The 13,659-nt window shown below is 40.8% G+C and overlaps 1 protein-coding gene across 1 annotated transcript in view; it reads right to left on the bottom strand.

The window, feature by feature from the left end:
- CSMD2 (CUB and Sushi multiple domains 2) overlaps positions 1 to 13,659 on the bottom strand; it is a 306,984-nt gene that overhangs the window by 256,913 nt on the left and 36,412 nt on the right. The window contains exon 3 of the mRNA XM_075047281.1: positions 2,289 to 2,401. Coding sequence (XP_074903382.1) covers positions 2,289 to 2,401 — 113 coding nt within the window. The remainder of the gene's footprint in view (positions 1 to 2,288; positions 2,402 to 13,659) is intronic.

The raw sequence follows: 13,659 nt of genomic DNA, 5'->3' as shown, positions 1-13,659 counted from the left end.
TCTAACCTCTCATAGTGGAAGTGTTATTTAATAGATTCTACCACCACTGCACACAACCTCTCCCCTTTTTTAGCCAGTGAAATGTATAGCTGAACTATGCGTCCTGAAACAACCAGAAATGAAGAAACATATATACAGGTATGAGCAGGAGACGTCTGTGTTGTTTTCAAGAAATTGCTTGTAAAAGATCTTATCATACAGGCATCATACCAACTAGATAAGCTAGGAAAATGTTTACTTCGATAAAGCCAACCTCAATTTATGTATTTCCCAGAGGGTCAGGGTACAGCAGAGATCAGCGTAAGCACAATGTTTTTGTGTCACTTTGATACCTCCAACTATGTACTTTCTTCCTGTCCTCCTTTAAAAAAGTTCCCGAGATCTTTTGTTCCGATTTTAAAATTCTGTTTCTTTTGGTGCATTTCCCAATGATTGCTTAAAGGGAGGAGGAGAATAATGAACATGCTTTGATGGCAGATCATAAAGGAGCCGTTTACTGCAAGGACTCTGATGCACCGTTCTGTCTTTAAACATGAATTATTGAATCACAAGCTATTCACTGAGTCATAGATTACCAATGAACTGAAACAGCATTACAGCAGCAGCGTGCCCCTTTGATCAAAAACACACTTACATCCTCCTTTAGTCTTAGTTAACAACAATCTAAATAGCAAGCAAGTAGCTTGTTTTGAGGCAGGCTCACAGCAGCACTTTTAGCAAGGCTGCCCCTCTCTCCCGCAAAATGAAGCTTTCATTTACACCAATGCTCTGTGTCGCTCAGTGGCTCAGTTTAAGTACATTTCTTCTTTTTCCCCTGGAGACACACTCAGTTACCTGCTTTAAAGTCTCCTAATCACCAGTCAAATAAACTTCAGATAATTTAAAAAACATGTGACTAAAGGGCAGCCCTGGAACAAGCCTCTCTACAAGACAACCTGCTGCATCAAGGTAACAAAAAAAACATTAGAAAGTGTACAAGTAACTGTGTGTAAATGCCAAAAAGTGAACTCTAAATGTCAAAAAGTACAAACCGGCTGTATGTCCTCCATCACACAATTTGGGAGCGATGTACTCTCATGTCTACTAGCCACAGTGACTGACATGTTCTAGCACAGATTTTGCTAACAGGCAATGGGATCTGCCTTTCCTCACCACACTGTTGTGCTCACCTGCCCTGACAGCCACCACACACCACCAGCCAACAGCAGCCCCGCTAGGCACTTACCCTGTGAATAAACAGAGCACAATCTCCGAGATGAACACCATTGCCTAAGCCATACTGAACACCTGGTAACACACCAATCACTTCCAAGAGTAATAAACACATCTTAGTGTCACTGCTGCCTCAAGGAAGAGCAAAGTTTTTAATCAGAAATTAGAGGGTGTTTAAACAGAACTCCCCCGAACCGGAACTGCGAAGTGCAGAAAACATTGAGAGACTACAACATCCTCTAAACGAAGGCATCTGCTTGGTTTAACGTATTGGGTAATTGGCTGGTTGGAGTCATTACCAAAAATTATCATTAAGGCTAAAAACTTCTAAGGACTCCAAAGAAAAACATTTATGGGGATACAAACAACATTCTAGGTTCAATAATCAACATACATGTTACTCAGATTTTAACATGGTTAATCTGTCATTTACCCAGCAGCACCAGGTCATATCACAATCATCACTATAAACAGTTCTTTCACATCTGATGACTTCCACTGTCCAAGATTTTCTGAAGCTATCAAACCTTCACATACAATCTGTTACCTCCACAACCACCAAACACTAGACATTATTTATGACAAGTTACACAGGAGATTAATTTAAGGACTTGGGGACAAAGGTGCAGGGAAAATAACAAATAAGCAAAGAGAATGTAAAGGAAAAATGCACTTATCTGAGCATCCTATGCACTGCTCTGCAGTCCCCCACTGTCTCAGCTACAAATCCCAGTGGCTACATGGGGCACTGCATTTGCTGTAACCCTGCAGATTCCACTATCAAATCCCACATTACCTTTCCTTCTCATTCGTTCTAGCTTTGCTGTTAGAGTAAGCTTTTAAAAACATTTTGAGCACAGATGCTGAGAGGAAAAAATACATTACACTTGGAAAGAATCAGCAATTTGAATTCTGAAAAAATGTATAATTTGATCCAAAAACCAGGCACTCCTGTCCTGCATTAAGTGTCTGCATGTGTATATATCCTGGTATAAACTCTGCACCTTAGTTTAACATCCTGCCATAAGCCAAATACAGATACAATTCAAGGGAATAACTGAACTGGGCACACTTACCTTCATAGTTTGCCTGGAAGCCTTGAGCACTGACCGCATAATCGCTCACAAGCCACAAGGACAGCACAACACCCGTACTCACAATAGGGGCAGGCAGCTGGAAACCCGTTAACCTGGAAGAAATCAAGAGGAAGGTTACACTCACCATTTCTGCCTTTGACCTGCTCGCAAATCGAAGAGTGGGGCAGCTGCCACTCTGGCTGATACACCACAGCCTGAAGCGGGGAGCTTCAAAGCTAAAGAAAACAGACTGGTACAGCTTGAATTCAATAGCTGTACAACAAATGCTGGGCAAACCCACCCTAGGCTTTAAACACCTTCTGGCTTACCAGGGTAACTACTAACGTATATCTTCATTGACTGTACTTTAAACCCATCTATCTGCTTCACACCTTGTTCACTAACAACATCTGCTCTGCAGCGCTCTGCTAACCCCAGCACTGTGATCTCAGAGCAGTCACTGAGCCCTTCAGAATAACTTTCCCCATCCATGAAATGGGAGCAATATTTAAGATTGCTGAGCGAGCCCAAGACATTATTCAGTAACACTTATAGCATGTTTCGAGAACCTCGGAGTAAAAATATCCAATACGGGTCTGAAGCATTATACAAGCTACATTAAATTGAACACTAACTAAAATAGCATAAGAGAACAGGCAAAAAAACCCTGATGCTACCGATTAAAGACCATCAAGGTGGCTGTCTTCAGACTCTTTGTTGTGTAGTTTTACAACGGATAAGGTTTGAAGTTTCTAGGAATCCTCCCCAACCCCCACCCAACTGTCCCTGCAAGAACAATCCAAGGATGGCACTTTTTCATCCTACATCCTAATATCCAATATGTACCACAGCGAAGATTGTGATGGTTAACACCTCTTTACTCACTGAGGAAATAAAAGCCCACAGACACAAAATTGTTTGCACTAGATCATCTTAGCAGATATACTGCAGGAACTGCCTGGAATACAGACACATGCCCACAAGTCAGAGTAGAAAGAACTATATAAAAACGGGACAAGTCTAGTGAATAGACCAAAGACAGCACTGCAAAAACCCATAGCCCAGGTGCCTTGCCCTCCCACCAGCTTTCCTTACAGCCTTAGAGCTAAATGACAATTGTCAATTTTGTTACAAAAGTCTGTTTAGTAAAGATTTTAAACTCGTGTTATTAGATCCCAAACACTAAATCCCTGATACTGTATTGACTCAGCCCAAAAACAAGTAATGTATGTTTCTCACAACAATTATACAGTTTTACAACTTACAAGCCTTCTCCTTACACTTAGCTAAGGTGATTTACATGATAGATTTACATAAGGAACATTGTTTTAAAGCAAACTTGTATTAGATTCTTGCCTGCTCTTATCAAGGACAGAAATTCAGATGCAATCCCCGTTGCCTGATAACTGTCCTAAAAATCAGACTTTTACAAAACCACAGAAGCAGCAGTAACTGAAGGAACTCACTGCTACTCGGTATCATTTGAGATCAAGAGTATTCAAAAGCTGGATCAAAAGGACACAAGTAGCACAAGATAAACAGGCTACGATAAGAAAGAAAGTTTAAAGCTCCTTACACACATACTCAGAGGTTTATCCCACATCTTTTTATAACAGCAGCTAGTCTTTCTTACAGAGGGCAAAAGATCACTTGTGATGCAAAGCACTCTGACTCCTTAAGAAATACTTGTAAGTATATATTCCATTCAGAGTATTTCCTCTCCTCATATATTATGTGGAATGAAAAAAGCACCCACAGAACAAAATCAACTCTTCCATTCTGGAGGCCACCATCCTCTCTCTGACCATGATATCAGGTACTAGTACACTGCAATTTCCAGCCCAAGCAATTTCTCCTTGAAGTGGCCACCAGTCCCCTGGCAACTTCCAGAGACAGTGAGTGAACTTCCCTACTGTTCTTACTCTGGCCTTAATTTAGAAAACCTAAGTATTATTTCAAACAGATCAAACTCTGACTACTGAAAGCTGACATGCTCTGTCCGAGAACCTTATTAAAGCAAAGTTTCCAGTTATTGGCAAAGTTCACACAGTTGCCAGCCAATGATGGCAGTCAAGTTTTAATGTCAAAAGTACTCACCCACTCTCAGCATAAAATCCATTGTCTGTACAAGCTGGAAGAACAACTGCTCCCGTTTATTAAAAATAAAAGGTTCCAGGATTTTTAAGGATTCAAAATAGCTTTATTGTGCACAGAATGAGGAAGAGTGCCATAGTTTTTATTAATTTATTTTGAAGTTTAATTAAAATGGCTTACTGAAACCTTCATGCACTCAAAAAAACCAGGAAACGCAGGGACCAGTTTTAATAAAAACATACAATGGACAGTAGAACCTGTCAATTTTTCTTCCTCTAACCATCACAGTGTTTTATCATTATCCAGGAATTAGTTAACAGTAGCCTGTGCTTTTTATATCCCAAGTAAACCTGTTCGCTCTGAACTAAGCTTTTTGCATCATGGATTCTGTTCACAGTCTATGTATTAGGAGGACCCCACTTTGCAGATGTTGCTTTTAATTCAGGGCAACATTTACGTGTCGGCTTACCTGGAAGCAAGTGCACATCCCGTAGGAGTCAATGGGAATTAAGTCCTACCTGAAGCAACGCTTCCCGTAAGCATGTATTCGTATTTTCTAGTTACAGGGCCTTAAAAGAAAAGGATGGCTTGTGCATAAGGGCATAAAATTGTAACTGAGGGTTTGTTCTCAGTCTTTCTACAGATTCCACACTGATTGAAGAGACAATTTTCATGGGAACCTCCGGGCTTCCTAAACCTCTAAAAATTAATAAACCCAACCATCTCTCCAGGCCCTTAACTTCAGAGGTTCATTTCTGTCTATCTAGTGTCCCTGGAGCAAGCAGAAGAAATTGGGCTGCCTGACAGCACAAAAGGTGACCAAACACTGTCTTCCCCATCAGATCAAACAGCCTTTCTGCCCACAAAAGATGAAAAGTGCCCCTATTAGTACTAAAACTAAACTTATTCAGAAGGAAGCAGGAAATACTGCTTCAATAAGAAAAATATCTATCTATATAGCAACTCCTACCCTCTGTGCCACTAATTTCCATATCTCCTCCTGCAGTGAAAACCTGCACTAGAAATGAGATTAAATTCCTCCCATTCCTCATTGGAAGCAGCTGCAGTCAAAAAAAAAGTTATTCCTCCTCTTAAGCCTTCAACCAATACACTCAATTCAAAATTTTTCCTTCTTCTGATGACCTCGTCTTCTCCAAGCAAGAGCTCAGGCAATATCCTCCTGAAGAAACAGTAATTTAACAAGGCCCGCGCTCAAATCACTCCTGTAAAACCTCAGCAGTCCTGTTCCAAAGACACAGAACAGCCAAGGTTGGTAGGACACCCTGCCTTGTTTTGACCTGGCTGGCAAACCGTCCTCATGCCTTCCTCCCTAAATCTGCAGCCCAGGCAAATTTAAAGCATGGGGATCAACTTGATGATGGCAGACAGAATATGAAATCATTCCCCACTGGCCTCATGCATTAAACAGTAATTCTGACATCACCATTATTTAGTGTAGCAATAAATATACACACACACACACTAATGAGAAAGAAAAGCAGCAAACTCTGTTCCTTGCTTTTATTAAGGGCCATAACAAGAAGGTGAGGGTGGTAATAACAGCACAAATAATCCTCTTCCATTTCTTCTGTACCTCTGGCCAAATGGATTATTGAGTGATTATCCCCTTAAGTTGCTTGGAGCCAACACTGATTGTGTGAGATTTTCAATGTGTTTTTCATTGGCTTAATTCTGCTCCTACTGTGAGGAACCAAACTAAACCAGTGCCAGAAATACCACTTCATAAGCTTGCCCTTGCTTCACACTACGGCAAAAATCAATATACCAAAACAAATCAACACAGAAATCCTCTACTCTATTTGCATTCTTCTTCATTCTTTGCCTCAGGTTTGCCAGCGACATTGCAAATATTTCTGGTGCATGGCTCCCCATTTGCAGAACAGCAAAATCTGCTTCACAGAACAGCTTTGCTGGAACTGATGCCAGTAAAAACTAGCTGCTGTTGTAACCACCACCTCTTTACAGGTTCTCCATAGCAGCATGAGCACTAATGCCCCTCAGCATGCCAGCAGCTGCTAAGGCTCAACGCCTGGACCATACACTGGGGTCTGGGTGTGCTGCTCTCCACTCTTCATGGAGCCTAGCTGTCTCGCCTCTGTGATATATCACCATCTTCCCTAATGCCACGTCCTTCCCCAGTTGAAAATTGTCCCATCCGCCTATGAAAGGAGTTGTGCACCAGACAAAGACCCACTGACTGCTCTGCTCAGCAGGTGCAACCCACAATTGAATGCTTCTTTTGCCCTAGAAAAAGAACAGCTAGCCAGGACAGTCTGCATCTCAGTCCCTTTGCAAATGCTCTCACCTCCATCTGTTGCATATTATACTGTTCCACTGTATCAAGTACAACTATATCATATACTGTGACGCAGGCTCCTATTTTGGAGTGCAGGTGCCATAATTAAAACAGAGCACATTATTTTTCTGGTAGGATGCCCACCATCAGCTCAGGCTGCAATCAAAATAGTTATTGCAGCTGGCAATCCAACAGTCTTTAAAGCATAAATGCTACAGAAGTGTCTCAGAACATCTAATGAAAACGCATTGGATTGCATCGTTTAACCCAGCATTAAATTACACTACACCATACTTCAGTGATTTTTTTCCTGCATATAGTTTAAAGGCACCTATTAAAGAAAATTTCCCATCAAATGAACCACTCTCCTCATATATACAGTTTAAATGACATGGTTCTTTAAGTGCTAGTCTGACACCCCTAGACTATCCCAGGACAATATTCAAGCTAAGTCAGGTATAAGGGACTGTGTTAAGAAAACAACAGCTCAGAGTGAGACCTGCCCTTTGGAGCGGTCTTTGGAAAACAGTCTGGAATGAGCAGGTGAGTCCTCTTTCACACTGTGCACCCAGCTAACAAGGCAGCAGCCAACCTGAAGTCATCTGAAAGGTGCATTCATGAAGTATTCAACTAATCCATTATCAACCAGGGCCAACAGAAAGAGCCCAGTAACTTCCAATTGACTTTGAATCAAGTTTTATATGCTTTATTCAGCTAGACAGCTGGCTCATGTGCACGTAGAAATGAGGAAACTCACTGGCTTCAGTAAAAGGCTTTCTATATGTTCAATCTTTCCTCTGAAAAATGGGTACGAGATGAGTGATAATAAGCAACGTTTACAACTTCCTCTTGATGAAAAGGATGCATAAGCATTGTACTCCAGCTGCTGCAGGAAGAACACCTTCAGAAATACTTACGTATGTCTAAAAATTAAACTCTTAGGGGAAACTGGAAACACAGACACATGCAAAGTCAGCGGTCACTCACAGATGTCCTCCTCAAGGCTGCTTCATGGAATGTATAGAATAAAAGAACAAAATGCAAGAGATCGGGGAATTTACCCACAGCAATCCATCCCATCTCAGATGTCATTACAGGTAGCAGATTTTTTTCTTTAAAGACACAGTTGCTGGTGGGTGTAGGGTAAAGTAGTCTATGGGGGGGGGAGAACATCTTGTCATTCCTATTAACATCTTTGTTTTAGAAATCATCTTTCATCCTGAAGGAGTTTAACGTCTCCTCCAAATCATGGGCCAAATCCCAAGAGAATCACCATGCATTTCAAATATTACCTTACAAAGCTGGCAAAAAAGTGACTCTGTAGATGCCCTAGGCACAGGGACTTCAATACATGCAGGAAAACTGAAGCTGAGAGGTCTTTGATTCCTACCTATCATTGTCTGCAAGATTCAGTGGTGCCCTGTCTCCAGGAGGACTTTCCATGCCACCACTCTGCTGTCCAGCCAGTAACCTGCTCCAGCATCCTTATGGACTACATAATGACAGCCTCCTACACCCTCCTCCTCCTCCTCCTCCCAGTCACCCAGTACTTCTCTGCCTGGCTTATCCCCTGCAGCTGTACCATAGGCTGCTGCTGCCTTGGCCTCTTTCACACATCCGATACCTTCCACTTTCAGCAGGGAGAACTGTGCAGATCTTTTCCCCCATTTTCAGTAAGTGTGGATGAAAGACACACACCTGAGATGACAGCTAATTCTCTGCCAGCATTTCCTCAGGCTTGTCTGGTTTCGAATTTTTTCCTCAGTGGTTCTGTTAGTTTTTCTCCCCTCCTCTCTGTATTTATTAAATAAATAAGCAATTACAATGAGATGTTACTTCTTTTTTTTTAAACGATATTGACAGAATAACTGGTACCATGAATGTCCTCATTAATCATCAATAAAACAAGCAGAGCATAATCTGAGAATGCTTCGAGTTCATGCACACTGCAGACACTTAAAAGCCCACTCTGTCTGCAAGGCAGAAGTCACTGGTGTTACTTATTTGTCCTTTAATTTTGATCCCTGTAAGGCTGAAATGATGCCCTGGACCAAAAAAAAAAAATCTCAGCCAGCTTAAAAGGATACTGTAATAACATAAGAAAAACAGTATCAGTTCACATTTGGATTTACTCAGCTTGGAATGATTTATGCTAAAAAACAAGCTGCTGCTTTTTTTTTTTTTTTTTTTTTTTTTGAGTCAAGCTATGAACAGATCCTGAACAAATTATCTTCAGAGGCATGTTGCAAGCAGCAGTAACTCCTTGTATAGTCTCTGTTCATATTTCACCAAGCAACTCCAAGCTACTTTGCTGCCAACCAACACCACATGTCCCATTTCATTCCATACTACTTTCCAACCATCCTCTCTGCCCAGCTGGTTGATAATTAAGTTGCTTCTAAAATAATATAATCCATTGGCTCCAACACACATTACTATATATTTTTCTTATCAAGACAGTAACAAGCATGAGGGGGAAAAAAGCTTTCTCTTCCCTTAAACTCACTCATGACGACTTATACTACACCTACATTTTTGCCAGAAAGTTAACCTAGCACTTCGCAAACAGTTCACAATCTAACATGATACAACCCAACCCCATGTGCCAGCACTTTCTTCCCTTCTCCAAGCCAAGTATAATTCATCAAGCCACAAGAGTCCTTTGCTTACCTCTCACACTGACAAAGGTTTCATTAACTAACAGTCTCTAGGGACAGTCACAGGGCTCAAATTCCAGCCTGGATGGATTTCTTCACTCATTTAAAATGGCGTTTGGGTCAAGTCCCACTACAAAAGTCTTATTTATAGAGCCTAAAGCCAGCACAGCCATCTCAAATCTATAAGGCCTTCATGGCTCAAACTGCGAACGGGTACTAAGCATCAAATTTCAATAAATTTAATTTTCCGTACAATGCAATAAAGTAGAAATACCCTGGACTTGAATTTATTATTTTTATCATGTCTCTTCCATGCTCATTTTTCTCATACTTTCTCAGGTAGCAGTGAGATGCAAGCAAATATCTGACAAACTTTGGCATCTGTATCCTCTGTCTTGTTATTACAAACCAAAAAAGAAAAACACAAATTAGCAGAGAAGTTCACCAAGTTTTAGTAACCTCCTGGCAATTCTGAGCTGACACTCTCAGTGTAAACAAAGACAAGTTTGGATATAAACCAAGTAAGGCTCAGCAGTGTCAATTCAAAACTTGGCAGTTTTAGGTTATTTCTGGCTTTCTTCAAAAAAAAAATCATTGGGGTGTGAAATCTAGTAAGTGGGAAAAATAAGTTCTGAGAACTCCCTGCAAATCACAAGGCTTATTGCTAAACGTAGTGCAACTGGTGAACAAAAAAGCATTACCATACTGGAGGTGTTGCAAATTCCCCAATATTCACACCAGCCCTTTAGTAACATTAACTCTTCTGCTGCATGCTGTGCAAAAAACAGTGTCCTACAACCTAAGGAACTTTACATTTAAACAGACATGAATGTTCAAAACAGCTTTAAATGCAAGAAAGGCAGAGTAAATATAGACGTTTTCAGGCCAGAAGCATTCTAAACAGAAATATCATTTTCTAACTCATTCAAGCCTGTTCATCTGGAAGGCAGCTTCTGAAATCACAGTACTGGAAGCTGCAACTCCATGGCTATGCTCTCAGGTATGTCACTAGCTTGCTGAAAGGTCTTAAGCAACCCTCTGAACCCCAAGTTTACTTCGCACCACAATCCCCACTATACACAATGCTGACCACCCAGCAGTCTCGCAGGGATGCTCAAAAGCCTCAATGAGAGCATATGGAGATTGTCAGATGAAAGGCACGAAGAATTAGATTTATGGCAAATAGGTACTGTGGGACTGAAGATATAAACTACCATTAGTTTCAAATACTGTCGTAGGCAACACAATCAAGCAAAAACTTTAATTATTGCTTTGTTACTACATGTGCTTACTACACATGCATCGCTGCTCCTCCTGTTTACCTAAATCTGAAGAAGCTAAAGGTATACAACTGTAAAGAGCCAAAGCTGACATGCAGAGTGAATCCAGGTCTCGTCTGCCAAGTCTGTGCGTCCCTTTTCACGCATAGGATTTGAACTAGGCTTTAGCCATCAGTCTTGAGAGAATCTTTACTTCCCCGAAGTGAATATTAAGCCGGAGCATCAGGCAAGCGCTGTTCTGCCTATACAATCCCGGGACAGGCAGCTGAGATCTATCTTGCGGATGTCCATCTAAAACTGCAGTCTCGCTTCCCACCACAAAACAGGTATGTCTATGCTAACTCCTTAAGATTTAATTTACAATAATACATAATAAAACAAAATTTAATGGCAACAGATGAGAAGGAAACAGTAGAAGTTTACTTTAAGAGTTAAAAAGAAGCACCCAAACGGAACAAATAAACAATGGAAGTTGTCCTCCACAACCGGTGCAGTCAAAAAAGTAGGTTAATAGGAAATTTGATTTTTAGATGATATGTTGTATGATAAAAAAATGAAACTAATCCCATTGTTCCTGCCAATGAAGATTTATCCAAAAAGGCTGTAATATTGATTCATGTCATATCTAATTCTCTATTCACTTGCACTTTGTGTGAATGCTGAATATTGAGCAGAAACAGGATAAAGATGTTGCTAACTGTTGATGTTTAGCAGGGGAGCCCAGTAATTCACAATGCACTAGAGGTGAAAAGCCCTGGGTTCGAATCCAGCAGCATCAGAGCTACTATTTGCCCTGGAGCTAGTCAGTTCTTTCTGTTCCCATACACCTCCTTTGCCACACATAAACCAGGAACAACTTCAGTGAAAGGATGTCTTGCCATGCACCTGGATAGCTAAAGGGCCCAATTTCAATAGCTAAAATATATAATATAAAAACACTAGAACAACAGCATTTCACACCTCAATTTACACATGTATCAGTGACAACATAAGCTACTGAACACTTCAGATGGAAATTTTTATCTCCTTCCTAAACCTTTTATTCCACTATAGCAGCTTTAATCAGCTGTAAGCCTAAATACTATAGAAATCCCTAAAGATGGAAGGACAATTACTGCATCTTTGGACAGCAAAAGCCTTTGTGTTTTCCAAACAGCTATGAAATCGCAAACAGACAATTACATTCTTTATTAAGAAAAAGGACCAGATGTCAGCAGTTGCTCTTGCAGCACACCAAAATCCAATTCTGAATAGTCTAAAAGGAGCCCGGCCACCCTCTACCACCCAACAGGAGCATAATGAATTAGAGTCAATGGGCACTGAAGATTTGTCAATTTTCTATTTGAGATTGCAAGTAATAGCACTCCACCATTTCATTGTATCTTCAACGATCTAGTAAGATTGTATCATCTCCTGTAGACTTTCATTAATTTTGATAAAAGGGAAATACACACTGTCTAAAGAGGTGCTTTGCCTGAGAAACTCTCAAGGTCAAACCTTACGGATACAAAAACTTCTTGACCCTAAGATTCACTGCATTCAAAAGACAACATGAAAGCTCATACATTTTTCCTCCCTTCAGGAAAGTGGATTAAAAGACATGGCTGTGAACTTTATCTGTGTTGTACTTCAACTCTCTTTCCCCACCCTAGCATACAGACCCTCCAGCTCGGGGCTTTTAAGCATTTTACAAATTTAACTTGCAAAGATAAAACATTATGTCATTTTACAGATGGGAAAACTGAGATAAGTAATTTGCCCAGTGCCACTGAGCAGAGCAGCTCCTGGGCTCAGAACAGGACTACTTCTGCTTTTGTAAGGGATGACCAGCACACGTCAGTGCTCTGCCAGCACTGCTTTTACCACCACCTCTGCACATCCATCGCTTTGCTGCACTGCTCACAGCAACCTCTTCATGGGAGACCAACACTAATTATCAGTGAAGAAAGTGGCTATCTTGATGCTAACTGATGTCAGTATCTATTGACTAAAAGTGAACTCATTTTTGAAGACCTGATTCTGTACTAATAAAGTTGAGACTTTTTGCACATGTTCTAACGCAAGCAGGATCAGACTGTAATCACCTTACCATACAGTTCTGCAGTAACACAGCAATTGGGCAACCCAAGTTCAATAACTAATAACTAACAGCTAATAACTCACTGTGCTGCCTAAGGCAACTCACTAAGCTTTCCTGTGCTGCTTTCTCCCTATGACAATACAGTAGACCTGTTCCTTCTCAAAGAACTGTAATCTAAAAATGAGAAGCACCATGCAAGGGCTATGGGTTAGTTCAATTTCTCTCCCTCCACTGCTAAAAAAAAATCTAATCTCTCTTGCTCTGACCCCAAAAGCTCACCCACTGGTTTTGTAAATTGCCACTCCTGCTAAAAGAATAAAAGCAGCTCTAAAATAAGTGACTCGAGATGACTAAAAATGTCTATCACTTTAAACACCACATACATATACGCATAAAAAGATGATAAGCTTTCTCTATGTAGAACAGTTATTAGTAGAGCACCAGCAGTTATTGTCTTTATCATTAGCCATCTTTGATAAGGAAAAGGAGCAACCCCATGAAAGCTATTAGGGATCTCACCATGCAGATGCAATTTATCTGGAACACTGTAGATGTGGGCACTGCAGGGTCTACAGTGATCATACATCAGATCACATTCAGACCTTCAAAATCCTCTACTTCTGTTGTCTAAAAGGCTTGCAGTCATTGTATTAAAAGTCCACCTGAAGTAAAACCACACATCAGCTAGAGGAATCTAGAGACAAATACATGATGCTAGGCTTCAGCAATTACTTCCTATTATCAAAAGCAAAGCCCTGTGTTGTCAGACAGTGCAGATAAACTGCAAGAGGAAAAGCTGAGGAGGGAAGTGTAATACATTATGCTACAAGAGGTTAACAGTAGAGTCCAATAAAACTCCTGTCTGCTGTCTCAGTGCACTGCACATTGGACTTGACTGGCCAGCAAACACATCAGCGATGTCCTACAGCGGGGCACTTCACAG

This window comes from Buteo buteo, chromosome 16, assembly GCF_964188355.1.
Source record: "Buteo buteo chromosome 16, bButBut1.hap1.1, whole genome shotgun sequence".
NCBI lineage: Eukaryota > Metazoa > Chordata > Aves > Accipitriformes > Accipitridae > Buteo > Buteo buteo.
The sequence above is the reverse complement of the archived record's forward strand: the minus strand, read 5'-3'. Positions and strand labels throughout refer to the sequence as shown.